The 24,402-nt window shown below is 32.5% G+C and overlaps 3 protein-coding genes across 3 annotated transcripts; 1 reads left to right on the forward strand and 2 right to left on the reverse strand.

Moving 5' to 3' along the window:
• LOC107853407 (oligopeptide transporter 4) lies at positions 1 to 3,696 on the forward strand. Its single transcript, XM_016698402.2, has 6 exons — positions 1 to 498; positions 933 to 1,030; positions 1,443 to 2,009; positions 2,217 to 2,469; positions 2,571 to 2,753; positions 2,866 to 3,696. The coding sequence occupies exons 1-6, from the start codon at positions 1 to 3 to the stop codon at positions 3,484 to 3,486; spliced, it is 2,220 nt and encodes a 739-aa protein (XP_016553888.2). The 3' UTR covers positions 3,487 to 3,696.
• An 8,114-nt stretch (positions 3,697 to 11,810) lies between these two features.
• On the reverse strand, positions 11,811 to 14,810 carry LOC107853405 (peroxidase 9). Its single transcript, XM_016698399.2, has 4 exons — positions 14,549 to 14,810; positions 13,703 to 13,894; positions 12,982 to 13,147; positions 11,811 to 12,371 (listed from the first exon to the last, which is right to left on the reverse strand). The coding sequence occupies exons 1-4, from the start codon at positions 14,768 to 14,770 to the stop codon at positions 11,965 to 11,967; spliced, it is 987 nt and encodes a 328-aa protein (XP_016553885.1). The 5' UTR covers positions 14,771 to 14,810; the 3' UTR covers positions 11,811 to 11,964.
• A 2,104-nt stretch (positions 14,811 to 16,914) lies between these two features.
• Positions 16,915 to 23,778, reverse strand: LOC107853404 (oligopeptide transporter 4). Its single transcript, XM_016698398.2, has 6 exons — positions 23,122 to 23,778; positions 21,726 to 21,823; positions 18,749 to 19,354; positions 18,339 to 18,591; positions 18,060 to 18,242; positions 16,915 to 17,807 (listed from the first exon to the last, which is right to left on the reverse strand). Exons 1-6 carry the CDS (start codon positions 23,626 to 23,628, stop codon positions 17,193 to 17,195), a joined length of 2,262 nt encoding a protein of 753 aa, XP_016553884.1. The 5' UTR covers positions 23,629 to 23,778; the 3' UTR covers positions 16,915 to 17,192.
• Between the last annotated feature and the right edge of the window lie 624 nt (positions 23,779 to 24,402).

Here is a 24,402-nt window from a genome sequence, read left to right on the forward strand (position 1 = left end):
ATGGAGATTGAAAAAGTAGAAAATCTGGGGAAAGTTGATGATGATATAGATGAACAATCCCCCGTTGAACAAGTTCGTTTAACAGTACCAACAGATGATGATAGCTCAGTTCCAGTATATACATTTCGAATGTGGTTTTTGGGAATTATTTCATGTGTACTTTTATCATTTATCAACATCTTCTTTAGTTACAGGCAAAATCCATTGATAATCACGTTGGTTACTGCACAAATTGCAACGTTACCACTAGGTAGACTCATGGCAAAATTTCTTCCTACGAAGAAGTTTCGTTTGCCAGGACTTGGATTATGCGAATTTTCGCTTAATCCAGGTCCTTTTACTATGAAAGAACATGTTTTAATTTCAATATTTGCTAATGCTGGTGCTGCATTTGGTAGTGGTACTGCTTATGCTGTTAGTATTGTGGATATTATTAAGGTCTTTTATCACAGGAAAATCTCCTTCGTGGCTAGTTGGATCCTTGTCATCACTACACAGGTTTTTTCTTTTTTAGATTCAAACCATGTCAACTTTACCCAATATTTTAATTATTTTTTTTTAGATCTTATTGAAAAAGGAAAAAATTGCACTTATAGTACTTTTCGTATGGTTTTTGAATATCAAAATTTTAAGTTTGGAATATTGAATTAATCTAATCTAAATTAGGTTTAAAAATTAGTCAAATTGACTCTAGAAAAATGAAACACGACAACTACAAAGGAACGGAGAGAGTATGTGTCTTAATTTGTTTGGTGCAATTGGACTTGGTATATATGAAGCTTAAGAAAGTCAATTGAAAAGAATTTTGGACCACATAAGTTAATACTACCACCTTTCAAATTACTTGTAGTGTTTTTCATTTACACGTCCTGTAAGAAAATAATAATGAAGGGATTTTACGATGGACTAATGGTATTTTACTATGTATTCAGGTTCTGGGATACGGTTGGGCTGGTATCATGAGGAAGTTTGTGGTAGAGCCTGCTGAAATGTGGTGGCCATCTACTCTAGTTCAAGTCTCTATTTTCAGGTAAGATTTAGGAAAATTTTTATGGTGGTCTAAATATTTTTGCCAATTTTTATGGTGGTCTAAATATTTTTGCCAACATAAATGTTCTTATTGGGTGGTAAACTACTCCCTGACAAAGACGACTTCATATCCGAGCTGATATCCTAGACCTTTGAAAAACTGAGACCCCACTTTGTGGGAATACTTTGGTTATGTTCTTGTTGTTGTTGAATCTGAGACCTTTGAAAGAGTAGTTAAATTTGTCAATAGTGTATAAAAGTTCACCTTCTTCCCTTGTGTCATACTATTACTTTTGTTCTCCCCTGTCGCTACTTTTCGTTTTCCCATTGAATATCCGATACTTGCATTGGGGCCTAACTAAAACTAAATGCTTATCACAACAATTTTTTTTCCCCTGAATGACATTTCGCAGGGCGCTACATGAGAAAGAGAATGATACTGGCCGTTACTCTAGAGGAAAGTTCTTTTTAATCGCAATGTTATGCAGTTTCTCTTGGTATATTGTCCCTGGTTACCTCTTCAAATTCTTGTCAACAATCTCTGTGCTCTGTTTGGTATTTCCAAAATCAGTTTTAGCACACCAACTTGGGTCAGGCCAATTTGGGCTTGGCATTTTCTCTTTCACATTTGATTGGTCAGTCATAGTGTACTTGGGCAGTCCACTGGTCACTCCATTTTTTGCTATCCTCAACATTTTGGCAGGCTATGTTGTAATAGTCTACATCATGATTCCTGTAGCCTACTGGGGTTTAAACCTCTACAACGCCAAAAATTTCCCCATTTTTTCTACTGATTTATTCGATGGTCATGGGCAGTCGTACAGTGTGTCAGCCATTGTCAATAAAAATTTCGAGATAGACAATGTTGCGTATGAGGCACAAGGACGGATAAATCTCAGCATCATGTTTGCTCTTGCATATGGACTCAGTTTTGCAACTATTGTGGCTACCCTCACGCATGTCCTCTTATTTAATGGCAAGTAAGTGAAAACAGCCTTTGCTATTAAGGTGTTTTTGTTGCATTTACTTGGTTGTATCAAGTTATTAAGATGTATGTTTATATGTTGTGCTGCTCAAATCTTCAAAGCATGTGTCAAATCCTTCAAAAATGCATTATATTTTCAAGGATCCGAGCAACATAGATCATAGTTACTAGGCAAATGTTAAAACTTTTTATTATTGAGCAGGGAGATTTGTGAGCGATTTCGTGCTTCATACAAAGGGAAAATAGATATTCATACAAAGCTTATGAGGAAATACCAGGACATTCCTTCATGGTGGTTCCACATGACCCTCGCTCTCTCATTTGCGCTGTCTCTCCTACTCTGTACTGTCTTGAAATCGGAGATTCAGCTACCGTGGTGGGCACTCATTTTCGCTTGCATGATTGCCCTTATTTTCACTCTACCAATAAGTATCATTCAAGCCACAACAAACAATGTAAGTCAGTTACGTGTTTAATTTGCCCCTTTTCCAACGCCTATTTACTAACCAATATTTATGTTTACATTTTTTACCATCGTATTTGCATTTCATGACAGTCACCAGGACTAAATGTCATCACAGAGTATATTCTTGGACTAATAATGCCAGGGAAACCAATAGCCAATGTTTGCTTCAAAACATATGGTTATATTAGCATGGCACAGGCTGTGTCTTTTCTCCAAGATTTTAAGCTTGGTCACTATATGAAGATTCCTCCGAGATCAATGTTTGTAGTTCAGGTAATTACTCTAGTGACAACGAATCCTGGATTTAGCATGCTGTTGTCACATATTTGATTTCATTCGTTTTCAGTTTTTCAATCTGACATCTGATATCGCTATCCATTTTCAGCTAGTCGGGACATTCATAGCCTCAACAATCAACGTTTCAACTGCGTGGTATATGTTAAACAACATTCCCTTCATTTGTCAATTGGAGTTGCTTCCTAAAAACACTCAATGGACATGTAGAGGTGACCATGTTTTCTATGATGCATCAGTGATTTGGGGTTTAGTAGGACCAAAGCGATTTTTCGGTCCTCTAGGAAATTATGGTGCATTAAATTGGTTCTTTCTTGGAGGCGCGATAGGGCCAATGTTAGTGTGGCTGCTGCACAAGTCATTCCCAAAACAAAGTTGGATCAAGCTCATAAATCTCCCTGTACTTCTCGGAGCAACAGCCGCGATGCCCCCAGCTAACACATTGAATTTCAATAGTTGGATTGTGGTTGGATTTCTGTTCAATTTCTTTTTTTTTCGATACAGAAAGAAGTGGTGGCAGAGGTACAATTATGTTCTTGCTGCAGCATTGGATGCTGGAGTGGCTTTTATGGGAGTTTTCATTTTTCTGGCTTTTGGATTTACAAATGTTAAAGACCTCTATTGGTGGGGAAATGAGGGAGAATATTGTGATTTGGCTAATTGCCCTACTGCTAAAGGAATTCAAGTTCGTGGCTGTCCATTGATCAAATGATGGTTTCTACTTATCATATTCTTAGGTTTTATGTGTTAAATGGGTTTAGAAATATTATTTTGTCTTTGGCTATGTATTTATGGTTGTGTTAGACAATATTTGGTTTGATATTTCAATTATTGGTTTTCTTTAATTATGTTGTTATATATATACATACATATATATATATATATATTATTTAAAGATTAATGATACTTCTTTATCGTTTGAGTTGTTCTGTCGAGTCAATTGCTCAAGTTCTTCGTTCTTTATTCGGACCCGATAAAAAAGGTGGGGTCACTTCTTATGGACTCATTAAAAATGATTTGATCTAGTTCATGACCTATTAGAAATAAGAGGATATTATTACTTTACTACTTTATAGAAATATGATCATTGGTACTACTATTTTGTCTTTTAGTGTCTGCTTGCTATTATTATTATTATTATTCATTTTTATACTATTACTATTACTACTACTAATACTATTATTATTGTATTGTAAATAATTTACTTATTTTGTGGATGTTCACATACCATACTTCACATACTACACCTACTATACATAATGTTAGAGCATATAATGAAGCTATTACTCTTGTGTTTATCATTCACATACTACACCTATTACACATACTATTGCCTATAAAAGACATTCTTTACTCCATTGTAAATACACATAAAAGTAGAAGAAAATAAAATCTTCTCTTATATCTATAGGTCTCTCTCCACTCCCCTTTCGTTTTAGTATATTTCAGAATATTTATTTATAACACGTTATCAGCACGAGATCCCTTATAAGGTACGTATTTATTATGTAAATATTTGTTTCTAGACTCTACATACACACAAATATAAATTGCTAAAGGAAATAACCTTTTGATAATAATCTATTAACAATATATGATTCTATTTAAATTTTTTTGAGATGGTTATCTTATTTTGAAAATATCATTATATCTAACTTGTTAATCTTTTTATGATAGTTTTACTATGTCAAATTTATCAAAACTTGAGTTTGTGACACTGGACATTACCGGAAAGAATTATTTATCATAGGTCCTTGATGCTGAAATTTACCTTGATGTAGAGGTCTTGGGGATACTATCAAACAATAAAATAACGCATCTTGTCAAGATAAGGCGAAAGCCATGATTTTTCTTCGTCATCACCTCCACGAAGAATTAAAAACTGAATATTTAACTGTGAAAGATCCACTCGAATTGTGGACCAACTTGAAAGACCAATATCACCACCTAAAATTGACGGTATTACCAAATGCTAAATATGACTGGATACACCTTCGATTTCAAGATTTTAAAACTGTGGTTGAGTATAATTCTGCTATTCATAAAGTAAGTTCAATATTAAGATTATGCGGAGAAATCATCACTGATAAGGACTTACTAGAGAAAACTTTTTTCACTTTTCATGCTTCTAATGTATTGCTACAACAACAATATCGTGAAAAGGGATTTAGGAAATATTCAGAATTGATTATATGCCTACTTGTGGTAGAGCAGAATAATACTTTGTTAACGAAAAATCATGAAGCTCGTCCTGCTGGATCTGCTCCATTCCCTGAAACGAATGTTGTAGCAGCACATGATCAGCCTGAAATAAGGCAAAATTATTATCGCGATCGTGGTCAAGGCCATGGTCGTGGACGTGGGCGAGGACCTGGCAGAGGACAAAATAATTATCGTCATAATGGTGAAAATAAAAAAGAAAATAATAGAGGTTCTCAAAATAATCCTTCAAAGGGTAAAGTTAATATTTGTCACTGATGTGGTATGAAAGGTCATTGGGCACGTGTTTGTCGTACGCCTGATCATTTTGTCAAACTTTATCAAGCTTCCCTTAAAAGAAAAGAAAATGATGTGAAAGTACACTTGACCTTTCGAGGTGATGATGATGAAGCAACTCCATCAAATACATATGATGATGTTGAGGCAAATCTTGCTTACAATGATGATGACTTTAAGGGCCTCTCAGATATTACTAATTTAAAAGATGAAGATTTCTATGAGGACATTGATTGAAGAACTGATCACCTTAGTTGAGAATAAATTATAAAGAAAGTTATTATTTTCTTTTGTTTGCAATTATGTTTTTCTGTTTTATTAAAGTACCATGTATTTCTAATTTCTACATCTCTTATGTTAGTTTTTAAAATTTCTTATAATATTTTTTTTTATTTGAAGAATATGAAAATTTCCCAATCATCAATTGGATTCAAAATAAGTTACGATGATATATGTCTTATAAATAGTACTACCACACATACTATTCTAAAAGATAAGAAATATTCTCTTATTTGGTGATGAAATAAGTCAATGTTAATACTATATATGGTAGTACAAGATTAATTGAATGCTCCGAAAAAGCTAACTTATTACTTCCCGGAGGAACAAATTTGATGATTGATGAAGCATTATATTGTAGTAAGTCTCAAAGAAACTTATTAAGTTTCAAAGACATTCGCCAAAATGGCTATCATATTGAGACTACAAATGATGAAAAAATTGAATATCTTTATTTTACTACAATAATGTCGGGTAATAAATATATACTTAAAAAATTACCCGCTCTTTCTTCCAACTTATACTATACAAGTATTAGCACTGTGGAAACACATGCCACAGTAAATCAAAAGTTTACTGATTCAAATAGTTTTATTATTTGGCATGACTGGTTGGGCCATCCCGGTTCTAATATGATGCGCAAAATAATTGAGAATTCATATGGACACTCATTGAAGAACCAGAAGATTCTTCAATTTAAAGAATTCTCTTGTGTTGCATGTTCTCGAGGCAAATTAATTACTAGGCCATCAATAATGAAAGTAGAAATTGAATTCCCTGTATTTTTAGAACGTATACAGGGTGATATATGTGGGCCTACTCACCCTCTATGTGGATCATTTAAGTATTAAATTATTTTGATAGATGCATCTACAAGATGGTCACATGTGTATTTATTATCAACTCGTAATTTGGCATTTGCGAGATTACTTGCTCAAATAATAAAGTTAAGAGTATAATTTTCAGATTATACAATAAAGATAATTCGTCTTGATAATGCGGGTGAATTTACATCCCAGGTTTTTAATGATTATTGTATATCAACTGGAATAACAGTTGAACATCTGGTTGCCCATGTTCATACTCAAAATGGTCTAGCAGAATCATTGATTAAATGCCTTCAACTAATCGCTAGATCAATGCTTATGAGAACAAAACTTTCCATTTTGATATGGGGTCATGCTATTTTGCATGCAACAGCTCTTGTACGGATAAGACCCACAAGTTATCATAAAGTCTCCCCATTACAATTAATTTTTGGTCAAGATCCAAATATTTCCCATTTAAGAGTTTTTGAATATGCGGTATATGTTTCAATTGCTCCACCATAATGCACAAAAATGGGTCCTCAAAAAAAATTGAGAATATATGTTGGGTATGAATCTTCTTCTATTATAAAATATTTGGAACCTACGACTGGAGATTTATTTACGGGAAGATTTGTTGATTATCATTTTAATGAAACAATATATCCAACGTTAGGGGGAGAAAATAAGCAGTTGAAAAAGGAGATAGATTGGAATGCATTATCATTATCTCATTTAGATCCTCGTACAAATAAATGTGAACTAGAAGTTCGAAGGATAATTCATTTGCAAAACATTGCAAATCAACTGCTAGATGCATTCACTGACCTATCAAGAATTACAGAATCTCACATTCCAGCTACTAATGCTCCTATTCGAGTTGATGTCTCGATAGGAAAATTGAGTAATGCAAATGATTCAACCACACTTAAAACTTGGTAGATCAATCTGTTCTAAAGATAAAAATCCTTGAAAAAAGAGAGAAGCAAATGATCAAAATAATCATAATATGGAGGAAGCTACTCATGAAGAGCAGCAAGACATAACAATTGATGAAAGCTCAGAAAAGGTTCAGATACTTGAAAATAATGAAAATAAAGAGATCTCAGTCAATTATGTCTCATCGAGAAAAATATGAAATCGAAATGATATAATTGTCGATAATATTTTTGCTTATAATATTGCTAATGAAATAATGCAACAAGAAGAGGATCTTGAACAAAAATCTGTCGAAGAATGTAGACAGAGAAATGATTGGCCAAAATGAAAAGATGCAATCAAAATTGAATTGGCTTCGCTTGAAAAACCCGAAGTTTTTGGACCTATAGTCCAAACACCTGAAGGTATAAAGCCAGTGGGGTACAAATATATTTTTATGCGAAAACGAAATGAATAAAATGAAGTCATAAGATATAAAGCACGACTTGTGGCACAAGAATTTTTACAAAGACTTGACATTGATTATATGGAGACATATTCTTCGGTGGTGGATGCAATCACCTTCAGGTATCTTATTAATTTGGCAGTTCATGAAAAACTTGATATGCATTTTTTGGACGTTGTCACAGCCTACTTATATGGTTCATTAGACAGTGATATTTATATGAAAATTCCTAAAGGATTCAAAATGTCTGATGCGTATAAAACTTCTTGAGAAAATTGTTCAATCAAGATTCAGAAATCCTTATGCGGATTAAAATAATCAAAAGGCATATGGTATAATCGCCTAAGAAAATACCTATTTAAAGAAGCGTATAAAAATTACCCAATCTGTTCTTGTGTCTTTATTAAAAGGTCTGGATCTGAATTTATCATAATAGCTATATATGTTGATGATTTGAATATTATTGGAACTCCTGAAGAGCTTCCAAAGACAATAGAATGTTTGAAAAAGAATTTGAAATGAAAGACCTCAGAAAGACAAAATTTTGTCTTGGTCTACAAATTAAATATTTTACAAATGGAATATTTGTCCATCAATCCATATATACTGAAAATATTTTAAAGAAATTTTATATGGATAAAGCACATACATTGAGTACTCCAATGGTTGTGAGATCACTTAATATTAATAAAGATCCATTTCGACCTCATGAAAATAATGAAGAACTTGTTGGTACTGAGGTACCATATCTTAGTGGAATTGGGGCATTAATGTATTGCCAGTAATTCACGACCAGATATATCTTTTGTTGTAAATTTATTAGAAGAATTAGTTCTTCCTCGACACAAAGACATTGAAATGGTATCAAGCATATATTCAGATACCTCCGAGGAACTATTGATATAGGACTATTTTATTCAAATGAGTCCGATTCACAGTTAATTGGTTATACAGATGCAGGATATTTGTCTGACCCACATAAAGGTCGATCTCAGACGGATTATTTATTTATATGTGGAGATACAACTATATCATGGTATTCAATAAAACAAATCATGATTGCTACATCTTTAAATCATGTAGAGATAATAGTCATTCATGAAGTAAGTCGAGAATGTGTCTAGTTGAGGTCAATAACTCAACACATTCAGAAAATATGTGGTTTTACTTTGAAGAAAAATATTTCAACAATATTGTATGAAGACAACACCGCATGGATAATTCAATTAAGAGGAGGATACATCAAAGAAGACAGAACAAAACACATTTCACCAAAATTATTCTTTACTCATGATCTTCAAAGAGGGGTGAAATAGATGTTCAACAAATCCGTTCAAGCGATAATCTAGCAGATATGTCCACTAAAGCATTGCCAACATCAACCTTTGAGAAGTTGAGATACAAGATTGGGATGCGTCGTCTCCTAGATATTAAGTGATGTTTTTATCAGGGGGAGTACGTACGCGCTGCACTATTTTTTCCTTAACCAAGTTTTTATCCCACTGAGTTTCCTGTTAAGATTTTTAATGAGGCGGCAAACAAGGCGTATTACAAACCGTTATGTATATCTTGTTTGCTTTAGAATTTCTCTTTGACATGAACATCCAAGGGGAAGTATTATAAATAGTTTGCTTAATTTGTGGATGTTCACATGCCATACTTCACATACTATACCTACTACACATAATGTTAGAGCATGTAATGAAGTTATTACTCTTGTGTATATCATTGACATACTACACCTATTACACATACTACTGCCTATAAAAGACACTTCTTACTCCATTGTAAATACTCGCAAAAATAAAAGAAAATAAAATCTTCTCTTGTATCTATAGGTCTCTCTCCCCTCCCCTTTCGTTTTAGTATATTTCAGAATATTTATTTACAACATATTGTTATTATTACTTTTTTTTTTTTGCTATTACTATTACTACTATTATTTACTTATTTTTCCTACTAATATATGAGTAAAAGTTAGGTAATACTACTAATTTGTCTTTTAGTAGTACCAAATCTTTACTTTATTAGTAGTAGAATATTACTGTTACTACTATTATTTCTATTTCTATTCTATTCTATTCTATTCTATTCTATTTGGTAGTAATTATATTATTTTTTTACTTTTATTTTTATTACTATATAGAAGAGTGAGTTGGAGGATGGCCAAGGATAAAAATGTCATTTCATAAATACTCTAGAATATTTGTTTCTATTATATAGTCTTAAAAGTTGGTCATAAATTTCAAAATGATAAAATAGCCAAACGTATACCCAAAATGCCAAGTATTTAAGGTGGGCCCCATATTTTTTCAAGCATAATTTTTCAAAAAATATGTTTTGTATATTAATATTTAATCTATTTTGATGAGATATTATCTAAATTTCAATTTTTTTTTTAGGATTTGAAATTTTCAATTTTATTTTATTACAATAGAAATATTTAGAAAAAAAAATGTAACTACGTTATCATATACTTAGAAAACTTTCATAAAAGAATATGAAATTTAATTCTAAACAAAAACATATAAAATATTATATGATTTAAGATCAAGTTTGTGCACAATTAGATCAATTTGATTTTTTGAACCGATTCGAATCAATTTAGATGATATTATTTAGATGATTAAAAATTTGATTTGATTTACAAATTCAATTCTAAAATATTACGGTACATATATTTGGATATACTTGAATGTGTTTAAAATTCGAACAAATTTAAAAAAATGATATATATATTACGTGATATAATAATTTTTTCATTATCAATTATACATCCTATGTCTCAGTTCAAATAATATATTTTTTTTAAATTAATTCTAAAAAAGAATTGATATTTTTTATTTTTTAGTATTCTATAACACTATTAATATTTTAGTCATGTTGAATTTCATTTATTTGTCAAAAAGTCCACAAAGGGATACTCTTTTATTTAAGGTTTATTTATTTTAAAGATAATTTGAAACATTGCGAAGTTTTTCCATATATCTTAAATTCGATGTCGAATCAAAATGTTATAAATTGAAATAAAGGAAGACGTAGTTTATAGGAGGATGTGCAAATACTAAGATCTGTTCCATAAAAGACAAAAATGTGAAATTAATTTTAGCCACACATTTAATTGCATCAAGTAACTATACTATATTATAGTAAGATAATAAAAAATCCTCATAAATATTGAATAGGTGTTTATCTATCAAACATAATAAGCGATTCCTTCATAATTTCACATAATACATATCATTACAAAGATTTGCACTATATATAATTTATTAAACATAACTATTTACTCAACAACTATTAAAATTATTTTTAAAAACTTATTTAAAATATAATATTAACTATCTCATGTTAAATTACTACAATATATATCATGATAACTTTTATTAATTCTTTTGATTCTCTTTATTTGGGATAGTAATTTCTTTACCGGGTAGACAAATCACTTAAAAAGTAATTTTATACTTACTATATTAAATTGGTCTCCTATTTTTAACGTATATAAGACATGACATAAAGACAATCTTTTAATATTATGATTCATTTAAATGTTCATCCAGTAGATCCTTATTTTTTTGTGCATTTTATTGGCATTAATCCGGTTATAAACTGAAAAAACAAATTCTTTTCTAACTTGTGCACACGAACACTTAACACAGGTCCTGTAGTCTCGTCAACATAGCTCATTTGCAAAATTTCACTTACAAATAACCAAAAAAACCTCCTCAGGCCTTGATTTTCTATGGAGAAATCAGTCCATTATCTTGATTCGGTGAATAGCAAAAGTTTTAGTGCATTGGAGTAGCTGGTAAAGTTTTTGTCATGTGACCACGAAGTCACGACTTCAAGCCGTGAAAACAGTCTATGGGGTAAAGTAACATACAATAAACGCTTGTGGTTCTGTCCTTTCCGAACTCGATGAAATAGCAGAAGTTTTAGTGCAATTGGATTGCTCTTTAAATCAATCCATTCTCTTAGAATTTAACCTTTCCATTCACCATGTCATTCCAATAATCGGTTGTTGGCCTCTGTCTTGTTTAATTTTTGTTACACTTCTACCAGAATACAAAATTTCGTCAAATAAACTTTTTTTCATTCATAAGAACTACAAATTTCAAAACACATATAAATGAAGTACTTTAACACATAATAAAACTTTTTCACCCTTAACTCGTTAATACATACTTAGTATGTAGATACATACTTGGTAAATAACAAAAGTAATTTAGTTAACTCTGCGACAATTCTTCCTAATTTCACCCTTCAACAGAGGACTAATATTTCCCATTTTCACCATGGACTTAGAAAATTGATGGAAAAAAATTCCCTCATTTTCAGCATAGGTCTTCACCAATTCCTTAGTCTTTTTTACATTCCCAGTAAGAAGCACTTCATCTGAGTTCAAAAGACCTTTACCCCATAACAATAGCTTGAAATATGTGTTGTCAAATCTGACTGGTGATGCAACATCTAGAGGAGAAATATTGTTGTCTCCACCACTTGATGGACAAATTGATTTTAAGCCATTGTAGTAAGTTTTCTCAAGAGTTGCATCTGGCAAGTTGTCACCTTTTTGATTGTATAGCCTTTGCCTAAATGACACACATCTTGCCATCCCTATGGTGTGCCCTCCTGTTTAACATATGAGGTTTAACAAAAATAGCATATATGATTGCGTTTAGCAGAAGAGAGTCATTTTTTAAACAAAATCGGTGTTCGATAGGTAAGCGAAAAAAATATTCTTCACAATATTACCAAATAATAAGTAAGGTAAGTCTAGTCCTGCTTGCTTGTACTTTTCTGTTTGAGGTTCATTTTTATATTATTAATATAAAACTGATCCATAGGATCCTAGCGAATTCGATTTAAAAAGAATTACCTAGTTAAAAGCATGTTTGTAGAAATTTCTTACTACATATTGAATAATACTCCACCTGTTCTACAATAAGTGATTTTCTAGACTTTCGATGTGTCAAAATCAAAAAAATCACTTATTATGGATCGGAGGGATCGAGAAATAACGTTTAAATATTAGTTTGATCAAGTAATATGAAGTTAATATTTGACACAATTATAAAAAAACTTTACATCCATAAGTAGGAAAGTCATTTCTCCATTGACAACCAAATACGAGAAAATTATTTTTTTTCTCTGAAAAATAAATTGCTCGTATAAAATACACCCTATATTATGATGATCAAAGAAAGAGGATTCTTTTGCAGGTAAAACTAAAGTAGCTTACCAGAAAGAGCAACAAGGTCTTCTTCATTTAGGCCTTGTCTATTGAATAGGCTTATGAGGTTTTGGATTGTTGAATTTGGTGCTGGAATATTTACATTTGCTTTCTTGAAATTTGCTGTCTTTGAGTCACTTCTTCCTAGTGGCACTTCCCAATATGGTCCACCACTCTACTCCACCATATTAAGTGTAACATTCTTATTAGCAAACAACTTGAATTGATAACCAGTGCAACTTATCTATGGCTAATATTTTACTTTAGGTTATAGCAGTAAAATTCAGTTACTTTAATGAATTAACCTGATAAATCTTTGTAGATATTTTGCTCCAAGTCTAAGTAAGCGTTTGGACACAAGAGTGATATTTGGAATAAAAGGTATTCGAAGTTAAAATTCTGTTTGATCATGCATTTCACTTGAAAAAGTTAGAATCTTTTGTGAGTAAAAAAAATTCCACTTTGAGAAACTCATCATCTTCAAATATTATGGAGCCTTACAAATTATGGCAACTACGAACATGAACAGCTACTTTCATTAGACTATATTTAATCAACACTCCGAAAATGTTATTGCATCCATATAACATCTTTCAGAAATGCACTAATTTGAAGATTTTAATATGAATTTATCAACATTTTAAAAAAGTACGAGCAATATAAGTTGCCATCATTTTCAAGCATTTATTTTTATGAAATGAGAAAGAAATGTTGGAGTTTAGATGCTTACTAGGACAATAGAGTCACGAGCAGCAAGGGCTAGAATATCAGCACAAGAGACAGTGTGAGGACAAACTTGTTCTAGTTTAGCTTTGATTTGATCAATCACTTCAAATCCCCTAAGAGAATTCTTGTTTGGTCCAGCACCCTTTTCACTTTTGAATGCACTACTCTCATCCAATAAAATGGATGCATCACATCCCTGTAAAATAAGAAAAAAAGAAATTATTTGGGTGGTTGCCAAATTTAGCACTTGATTTGTTTTATTCACAATCGTGGTGTCTAGGCGACTAAGTTTACGTGATATTTGCTACCTGTCCAACAGCAACAATCAACAGGTTCTAGGTAACTCTATCCACCAAAACTAGGATTGATGAGAAGAAATTACCTAGTATTTTTGTTTTCCCTAAAATTTGAACATGAGACCCCATAGTTCTCATCCACTTCATTGACCACTAATTAAGACACACCATTAGGTGCTAACACTTGATTCATTGAGGTAAAAAGTCCAAATTACCATCTTAAACAGCAATTTTTGCACGGACTATCTCTATTTTGAGATGGTCCTTAATTTTTGGAGTTAATTCATATCCAAATTTACCATGTCTTCGTATTTGTTCTTGACTTTAATGGACCTTTAGTGGGGACCGAATGAATTCCATGTGTCAAAATAATTAATGAAAAAGATCAAAATTTACCCCTTTATTTTTTACTACGATTTAAAATTACTTTTTAGCAGATTGGAGCTCCGTTACATTACTAAAAGATCTTCAATATGATAGCCACGAATCGCTAACGAGGAGGAAATGAATGACCGCAAAATATACGGCGTATACGAAAATGTATTTAAAAATACCTGGACAAAGCAGTCATGGAAATGAAGTCTTAGCAAAGAAGCAGCCATTCTTGGATCTTTAGCAATGGCTTCTTCCAAAACAGACATTACAATTTCATTTGCTTGAGGACATGAATACTGGTACAGCTCTGGGTAAAGACCACCATTATTTGAACTGGAAACTAAAAAAGCTTGGAATATTGCACAAAATAAGAAAAACATTACTAGTCCAAGAGAAGCCATATTAATTAATTAAGAATCAAATTCTTGTATGATGAATTCAATTACAAATGCATGGAAATATTTATAGACACTTTCTACTGTTACCAAATCCTCTAATAATAGTAAGTTAGGTTTTTCTTTCGTAGTAGGCAACTCATTTTTTTACGTACTTTTTAGGAAATTAATGTCTCTTTATATTAAGTGTTTTTGGTTTGAGTTCTAGTTCTACCTGCTCCAATGAACAAAATAAGAAATAATAATACGTCAACCACGTTTAGAGTTTGAACACCTTTTGAACTTTTCTTGTCTTGGCTATTTTCTTCAAAATGTTGCAATTGCAATTGATTGCTAAAAGAAACTGCCCTGTTAAATTGAAGATTAGTTCGAGCTTGTAATTAAGTAATTAAGAGTATACGAATCTGTAACTAGTAAAGTTGTTATCATGTGACAAGCCGATTATGGGTTCAATCCATGGAAACAACCTCCCACATAAATGCATGGTAGGGCTGCGTACAATGAGCCCTTTTGGTTCAGCTGAACCCCATACATAACGAAAGTTTTAGCATATCAGACTACCCTTTGAGAGTATACAAATCTAGATAAATTTGTAGGATCTTGCTAATCCACTCATATCGCATGAATATTCACGAAACAAGTAATTAGTTACTAATGCTTTGGTCTATTTGGAAATCTCAATTCCAAATCACTAATACATAAATTGGGTTATCGATCACATAACGTAACGGCTTGTTCACGGTATGTTTCGCATACTTCTCCTCAACCATATTTGGAAGTTGATTTTGATAAAGAAAGAAACTTAATCTTCAAATGTTATCAGGGGTCGAGTTGTAACTTGTAAGTTACGGGTTCGATAAAATTTAGTAACTTTGCTCAAATTTTATGTAGGGGTAAAAAGATCATTTAATATGTACAAATAAGTCATTAGAACTCATTAAGCAAAACGAACTGTAATTCGAAAATTGTAAAAAAAATTATTGCAAACACATTAAAGTCCGGCCAGCAATAAGATAATTGGTTTGGAAGTCTAAATAAGAATGTTATTACTTTCTAAATACCCTTTTCGTCTATTTTACTTGTCTATTATACTAAAAATAAATGTTCACTTTTACTTGTCTAGTTCCTCAATTTACCCCTATTATTAACTATAGTCTATCTACCGCTCAGCTCTTTTGGCTCTTAGATGCTCTAGGTCTCTGAAATCTAAGAGCAGTCGTGGGTCATCCTTTACGAAAAAAACCTTACTCTGAGAGAAATCGAGGACCATAGTTACACTATGATGATCCAGAGAAACATCTGATTTTTGAATCGCAGAGCAAAATATTTTAATTTCAAGTACGCTAGGATCCACTATTTCAGTTTTGATTAGGTCGATTCATTTAAGCTCATTTCATATTACTATTATGCTTGCAAAATAAAAGTAGTGAATAAACTAATATATAAATCTCTGACATGACTAAAAGCCTCCTAAAGAAATATGAGCTAAAGTAAATGTACTACAAATTAAATCCTCTTGCTGATAAAACTGAACATTCTTGTACAGCTAACGAAGACAAACCAGGTCAAACTGCACATATACATCGCACGGAATATTTGGTGAATTTGTAGAATGGGGAGAAGGAACAGTCCTTCAAAGTAGTAGTTACAAGTGATGATGAGATATTTCTATGTACAGAAGCAGTAGTTAGTGAGAACAGAAGTACAACCAATGTACACCAGTCTATCAACAACCGAACTTTTATTTCTTAACTAAGTCAACCAAGCAAGCGTCATGTTTGATCATGACTCCAACAATGCCAACCCAGCCTCCTTATGGTCCTTGTCATAAGCAGGATGTTGGTGTTACCAGATAATCCCTCTCCCAACACTTGCCTCATTGAACATGCTGTTCTTGAAAATCGAACACATGATCTTAATTAGCTTTGATGCTACTTGTTAGGATCAAATTTTTATCATGATGTCAAAAGCTATAGTTGATAGCAAGGGCACAATTTTAATTTTTTTTAACTAAGTTCATCAAGCAAGCGTCATGTTCGATTGTGATTTCAAGCCAGGCTCAACCTCAGCCCCCTCATGAGTCTTGTCATATGCAGGATGTTGGCGTTACCCAAAATTTGGTTAGTCATTTACGAGAAGACAGAATCCCATTGGAACAAACATTCTCAGTAAGTTATTCAATTCTCCCAATTATCATACAGAAATCAGACAATCAGCCCAGAAATCAAAGTGTGGTAGCACTTGACTTCCCAATCTTTGTGTAACTTCAAATTGCTTCACCATACAAGAATGAAAAGTTATATACAAATTCATACGTGAGAATTCAACAATTAAGCTATATGGCTTGGCCTTTCTTTGTTGATTTCACAGGGAATTTCCCTAACAATGTGTAAACCAAAGTAGGTAGAACAACAAAAACATTAAGAAACTAAAAGGTTGGACAACCATCTATAGATATGCCCTTTGCTGTAGGACAAGTTGCCAAATCACAATGCTCAGGGTCATTATTTCCCCACCAATTTATGCTTCTATTCTCCATTCCCACACTAAAATAGAGCAACACAGCCATAAATGCGACTCCGGCATCTAAAGCTGCTGAAAGGATATAGTTATACCTCTGCCACCATCTCTTCCTGTACCTGAAAACGAAAAAGTTGAAAATTGTCCCGACCAAAATCCAAGAATTATAGTTGAGTGCAGTTGCTGGTGGCATCATAGCTGTGGCTCCAAGAAGCACAGGAAGGTTGATGAGGGGTATCCACGTTTGCTTTGGGAACGACTTATGTAGTAACCATACAACAACTGGTCCAAGCAGTCCTCCAAGAAAGAACCAGTTCAATGCTGAGTAATTGCCTAAATGGCCAAATATCCGCTTAGGACTCACGAGACCCCAAATGACTGATGCATCAAAGAAGACATGATCACCGGGACAAGTCCAAGGGCTGTTGGAAAATTTATCCTGGTGACAGATGTGGTCAATCGAATCCAAGAGCCACCATGCAACGCTCAGGTTAACTGTTCCTGCAATTATGGTTCCAAGGAACTGGAACGGAGAGAATGTCAAGTTGAGAGTCTAAGAGCAAAGAACCACACATAGTAAAAATATACAAGTTAAGATCCATCTCAATATCCAATTGCATGTTCCGGTTCTGATTGTATTTTTGTTTCATCCAAAAATTTGAATTTGTAGCATTTAACACTTTTGAATTTGGGTGGTCATTGTAGATTTACTAGCTAGGTTGAAGTATTCAGTATCTATAGAACTCTGCATAACCGATTGTGGATAAAATTGTACCTGAACTAAAAACATTGATCGCGGAGGTATCTTCATATAATGACCAAGCTTGAAATCACTCAGAAAGGAGATTGCTTGTGTCATGCTCATATAGCCATAGGTCTTGAAGCACACATTAGCGATAGGTCTTCCAGGATAGAGCACCCCCATAATGTACTCGGTGATTATGTTTAGACCAGGAGTCTAATGAAATGAATAAATACACAAAACAATCAGTCGTTTGGATATTTTTTGACATATCAGACAATGAAATAGGAGGCTAGATCAGCATTTCAGTACCTGATTAGTTGTTGCGGTAATGATGCTGATGGGAAGCGTGAATATGAAAGCAAGGAAAGCTGCGAGGAGGAGTCCCCAGAAAGGCATCTGAACTTGGTTCTTCAGGAAGATGCAAAGGACAAGCGATATAAGAATTGTCACGAGAAGAAGCAAGTAAAACCACCACGAAGGTATGTCTTTGTATCTTCTCATCAGCCTCGTGTGAACATCAACCTTTCCTTCTGAGGAAGCTCGATAGCGTTGGTAAATCTCTCTTCATGATACAAGTTCAGACATACAACAAATGCGTCAGTTGGCTTCAAATAGGAGGCAAAACACTTTCAGATTCCAAGACAAGACTAATGCAATGGAAAGGAAAATTTAGACTCAAGTAGAATTGCTTGTGGAAAGGAAAAAGAGGAGAATATTACCTTCCATAAAACAAGGCGACGTGAGTAAGAGTAGACGCAATGGTGGCGAATCCGAACCCATAAGTGAGAGTAAAGAAAAGGCTCAGGTTTATTCTCCCTTGCTTATCATACTCCGCATGATCCAGCTCAAACTGGTTATTCACAATCAGTGATATGTTATACTCCTGACCTTGTGCGGTGAACAAGTCAGAGGAATACAGAGGAAAATTCTTGGCGTTGTAGACGTTGAACCCCCAATAGGATATAGGAATCACTACATACATAATCAAGGAATAGCCAACAAAGACATTGGCTATTGCAAAGAATGGACAGATAAGAGGACTGAACAAGAATGAAGCTACAGTAGCCCAGTCTAACGTGAATGCTCCGACTCCAAGGCCATTCAGACCTGATCCAATCTGTTGAGCAGTGACGGAGTTTGGATATGCCCAACACACCCATGAAATACTCGATAGAGTTTGGAAGATATAACCGGGGAATATGTACCACGAAAAACTGCATACAAGTGCTATCACAAAGAACTTTGCACGCGACATTGGCCGTTTGTTTCCATTGCCATTCACAATTTCACTGTCTTCATCGTCTTCCTCTTTTTCATGCAATGCACTACGAAATAGAATGACTTTGTTAGAGTACTTGTTAGCTAAATAAGAATATCTACTCCAAAACTATGACATACAATGCACACACTTGGATACATTGATTAATTTGCTCATTATTTTAATTTTCCAAATTTGAAACAGAGATTTAAACCATGTGTTCACAGGTGATTCAAAACCAGAATGAATTTCCATTATTCAAAATTGACATGGCGGTAACATGAGTTAGCAAGTACCATTTACTTTTCTAATCTCACTTACCCATATTAATGATGTAAGCTTGATGTAGAAACTAAATCGCTATCTAAATTTTTGTATGTGATGATTATTATATATATGTATGGGGTTTAAGTTCTATACATCGTCAATGCATAAAATATTTTACATTATCAGTTAACTTGACCTGCTATTGCAAGTTACCCAATTATTTACATAAAAATTAAAAAGAAAAAATTAGATAACCAAGTCAAGTTTACTTGAATATTTTGTACACTGATGGTGCACAAAACTTAAATTCATATGTATATACATTATTGTATTTTATATGTGACATCACATTTTTTTCTTAAATCAAACAGCTTAATATAAGAAACTTTAGAAGACAAAAAGAAAAATAATTTAAAACTAGATGACACGATACGATTGTGTCCATTAGCCATGCAAGGAGAAAGGTTCATAGGCTTTTGTAGTTCTTATTTGCGGCAACGGTATCTGAAATTTAATAAATGGTATAGATATAGGCTTCATCACACTTTAACTATAAATATATTCTTATTGTTAATGAAAAAGTATATATATACCCCTAGACTTTAACAAATGGTACAGATATATCCTCTGTCATACTTTAGGTATAAACATTACTTTGTTGTTAATGAAAAGGTACATGTATTCTGAATTTTGATAAATAGTACAAATATACCCTCCGTCATACTTTAGATACAAATATTCTCTTGTTGTTAATAAAAAGGGAAAAGGGACATATATACCTTTCTACTAACGGCAGAACACGTGTCACAATCTTATTCATTTATCTTTTTTAATTTAATCTATTTCCACCCTATCCGAAACTAATTCTAATTTGACCTACAAATTGATCCAAATAATAACCCAAACCCGACCCGATCTAATAGAACCTTCAAGACGCATCTCTATTTACGCATATTCATTCTCTCCTTCTCATTTTATTAGACCGAGTCGGATTTGGGTTATTATTTAGATCGGGTTATGGGTTAAATTAGAATTATTTTGGGTTGGGATTGGGATAAATTAAATTAAATTTAAAAAGGCCGAATGAACTTGATTGTGATACATGTCCCGTTGTTTGTGAGAAGTGTATATATATATCTTTTCATTAACAATAAGGGCATATTTGTACCTAAAGTATGACGGAGGGTATATCTGTACCATTTTATCAAAGTTCAGTGGTATATATGTAACTTTTTATTAACGGCAAGGATATAAAGTATATGTCTTTACCATTTATCAAAATTTAAAAATATATTTGTACCTTTTTCGTTTTATTTTTTATTTTTAGAATGAAGGCTTCGGACCACACAAATTTACTGATTATATAGTGGACAGCTTATCAGTTATCCTTGGCCCATTTTTAGTGGAAACAAAATATTTAGTGATTGTCAACATCTGGTTTTTTTCTTTCTTTTCAAGTGATTGTCAATGTTTAATTAATTCTGTAAATAATGAAGAGATGATTCACTATAAAGACACAGACAGCATTGAAAGCTAAGCTTTGTACTGACTATATCATGCTCTCCCTTTTATTTTGTTTGGGGTGGGGAGTGGTGGGAGTTGGTTAGGTCCATGCCTATTTTTGAAAATATATATGTTACTTAGTCCATATTTGTGTATAAACACACAATTTACCATGTTTGTGTATAAATATCTTTTATACACTATTATATGCTTAATACAAGGTAATTTATTTCAAAGTATAATGTTGTATAATATTGTATATCGTGCTACATGACATAAATATTTTTATAAGCCATATATCTTTTCCCCCCTTTTTTCCCACCCCATTTTTAGAAAATACAATTGAACCCAACAACCAACAACATAACCTGATAATCTATGAAATTAAATTAATTATTGAGATGCATTGTTTGGGGTACAATTTTTTTGTTCTTTTTTTCGAAGACATTCGAGTACGATTAAACCAAGGACCATTGGCTTACTTTTTTAATAATAAACAACGATTATCTTACAAGGTTCCAGAATAAGATTCTCAATTTACAATTATTTTCAACTAAGCAGAAACAAAAGTGTGACATTATCATATTGTTAATTGCAGCTTATAATCATTAGAGATAAGTATAAATTATTTAAAATAACTAAAAATATTTAAAGAAAGGGAAAAGTACCGGAAAAGGGAAATCTGAACAAGTGTACTGGGCCACCACATATGTGCAGGCTCAACTACGTATTTCCTTAAAAGCCCAGCCCAACCATATCCCAAAACCTGTCCAAATCCACAATGACGTGTACATTATGTTATACTCGAGTCGTAATATTGCATGTATAAATGTGCCCTTTAACTTGACCCTAGCTGACTTATGTGTCTTAAAATTGTATAGAATTGAGCAAGTAAGCACACGAATCCTACATGGCAATCTGCATGAGACGTCATGTAGGACGTGCATCTATTTGTTTAACTTTATACACGTTTAAGCGTTTATTTATCACACCCACAATGGTACCTAAGAAATCCAAGTGTTACTAGTTTGATTTCTTAATCACATGAAAAAGGAAGAAGATTAACCTATCTCTCTACATATAAAGTATTACTTATCATAAGAAGAATACGTCAGTAGTTATCATAGTGCTCTAAAAAGGAGGAGGTTTGACCTCTTGTTATAATAATAATAATAAAATAAATTTAGAAAAAGTACATAAGATCAACGATGGAAGAAAGTAGGGAGAACTTGACGAGATGCCTTAGAATAACAATTAAATATTGCTTCAATTTATAAAGAAAGCATCTAGCATAATTTGAAATTTTGAAATTTAATAAAAAGGAAAAGAGAATAATTTTAAGCCAATAATTTAAATTTATTTTTGAGTTAGATGATCTATAGATACACTCTTTCTAACCCTCACAAATGTAGCAGTAAGATACGGGCATGTAATATCCTCCTCCAACAATCTTGTTTGTGAAATTATAGTGATATATTACTATTATTGTAATCTACATTTATTTCATCGTAGATATTTTTTCTCAATCATATCGATAAGGTTATAATCAATAATATTCCATTGTTGCCTTGTCAAAATCGTAAACCAAAAATTACACATGCCATAGTAGTGCCACTGTCTCCAAACTAAGTTCATTGTCGGCGCGCGGTAGCTGTCACGAGGCAAATTACCTAAAATTAAATTCTATCTTTAACTCCTCTTCGTCTCCATCTAAAAATACTTATTTTAATTCATTTATCCATTTTATAAAATCAAAAAAAAAATTATTATATTTTTTAATTTCCATCTCCAGTATTAGACAATTATATAGGTAGCAGTAGAAGTAGTAGTAAAATTTAAAATCTAAAGTTTAAAGCATCGTTCGTAAAAAATAAAAATATATAAAGTAGCATATTTAAGTATTAAATTACAAAAAATAATAATAATTTTATCAAATTATATTATGGGTAAGCAAACTTACTCCAACCTCAAGAACAAGCTGTTCCTGATAGAGCCTCACCTCGAAACAAAGTGAACATGATAAAACAAAAATAGATAACACAGAGAAAAATAAAAACTACAAACCTGTGTAGTAATAATAAGAAGCCAACTAGCACCAAAAGAAATACTCCTTCCATAAAAAGCCTTAATAATATTAACAATACTAACAGCATAAGCAGATCCATTTCCAAATGCATAACCAGCATTAGCAAAAATTGTAATCAGTACATGTTCCTTCATGTTAAACGGACCCGGGTTAAGAGAAAACTCTCTCGACCCGAACCCGAGAACCCGAAATTTAGTTGTGGGTAATACAGCTGCCATGAACTGTCCAATAGGTAGTGTAGCAACTTGTACTGTAATTTGTGTAATAATGAGGGGTTCTTTTCGGTAGGAAAAGAATTGATTGAGAAATGAAAGGATAATGCAAGAGAGTAAACCAAGGATCCACATTCGGAATGTCCATACGGGTAGGGTCGGGTCATCGGTATTGGGTACGGTTAAACGGACTTGTTCAACAGGAGAAACTTCATCATCTTCATTTATGTCTTGTTGTTTGGTTATGGGGGATTCTATTTCCACTGTTCCCATTTTTGGGAAAGAAGGGAGAAAGAGAAGGAGAAGGAAAAGAGTGTATGGAGGGAATTTTGTATGTAGGTTGAAGTAGGCAAGAAGATGGGAGATGGGATGTTACTTTATAGAGGGTAAATGACAATTTGGTGTAATGAGGTTTTTGTTATTTGAGAGGTTTGAAAAAGAATTAGATCGCAAGAATTTATTTACGAAAAGGCTCAAAAATATTTCTAAACTATTTGAAATAGCTTTAAAATGTCCCTCGTTAAATTTTTGGCTCAAAAATAGCCTTCCGTTAAATATTTGGCTCAAAAATACCTCTGCCTCTAACGAAATTCGGAAAAAAATCAAAAATACCTCTGAACTATCTGAAATGGGTCAAAAATACTCTTCTGTTAAATATTTGGCTCAAAAATGCCCTTCCCCTTAATAAAATTAAATTATTTCGATTGAATTAAACTCTAACTTTAACTTTTTAACCCTAATACTTTAATTTTTTTTACATAAAAGTATTTTTTTTATTTTAAAAATAAGATGATGAAAAAAAGTATTTGAATTATAATATAAATTCAAATAAAATTGGTCAATTAGTCAATTAACACTTCACTCAAGGCGAATACACTTAGATGATCATGTAATTACTATGAGATTAATTGAAATCGTAATTAAAATTATCAATTCATCTTTAATTTTAGTTAAATTAATTTAATTATTACTAATAATTGCTTGATTTTAATTATTTCAAATAAAATTGGTCAATTGATCATTCTTCTTAAGACGAAACACTTAGTT

Source organism: Capsicum annuum, chromosome 4 (genome assembly GCF_002878395.1).
Source record: "Capsicum annuum cultivar UCD-10X-F1 chromosome 4, UCD10Xv1.1, whole genome shotgun sequence".
NCBI classification, from domain to species: Eukaryota; Viridiplantae; Streptophyta; class Magnoliopsida; order Solanales; family Solanaceae; genus Capsicum; species Capsicum annuum.

Coding starts and splice junctions, on each gene's coding strand:
- LOC107853407 (XM_016698402.2), top strand. CDS start 1: ATGGAGATTGAAAAAGTAGAAAATCTGGGGAAAGTTGATGATGATATA. Junction 499..932: donor TCCTTGTCATCACTACACAG/GTTTTTTCTTTT, acceptor CTATGTATTCAG/GTTCTGGGATACGGTTGGGC. Junction 2,010..2,216: donor GTCCTCTTATTTAATGGCAA/GTAAGTGAAAAC, acceptor ATTATTGAGCAG/GGAGATTTGTGAGCGATTTC.
- LOC107853404 (XM_016698398.2), bottom strand. CDS start 23,628: ATGGGAACAGTGGAAATAGAATCCCCCATAACCAAACAACAAGACATA. Junction 18,592..18,748: donor GTCGCCTTGTTTTATGGAAG/GTAATATTCTCC, acceptor TGTATCATGAAG/AGAGATTTACCAACGCTATC. Junction 18,243..18,338: donor TTACCGCAACAACTAATCAG/GTACTGAAATGC, acceptor TCATTTCATTAG/ACTCCTGGTCTAAACATAAT.
- LOC107853405 (XM_016698399.2), bottom strand. CDS start 14,770: ATGGCTTCTCTTGGACTAGTAATGTTTTTCTTATTTTGTGCAATATTC. Junction 13,895..14,548: donor TCCATGACTGCTTTGTCCAG/GTATTTTTAAAT, acceptor CTTATTTTACAG/GGATGTGATGCATCCATTTT. Junction 12,372..12,981: donor AGACCTTGTTGCTCTTTCTG/GTAAGCTACTTT, acceptor TATGTTAAACAG/GAGGGCACACCATAGGGATG.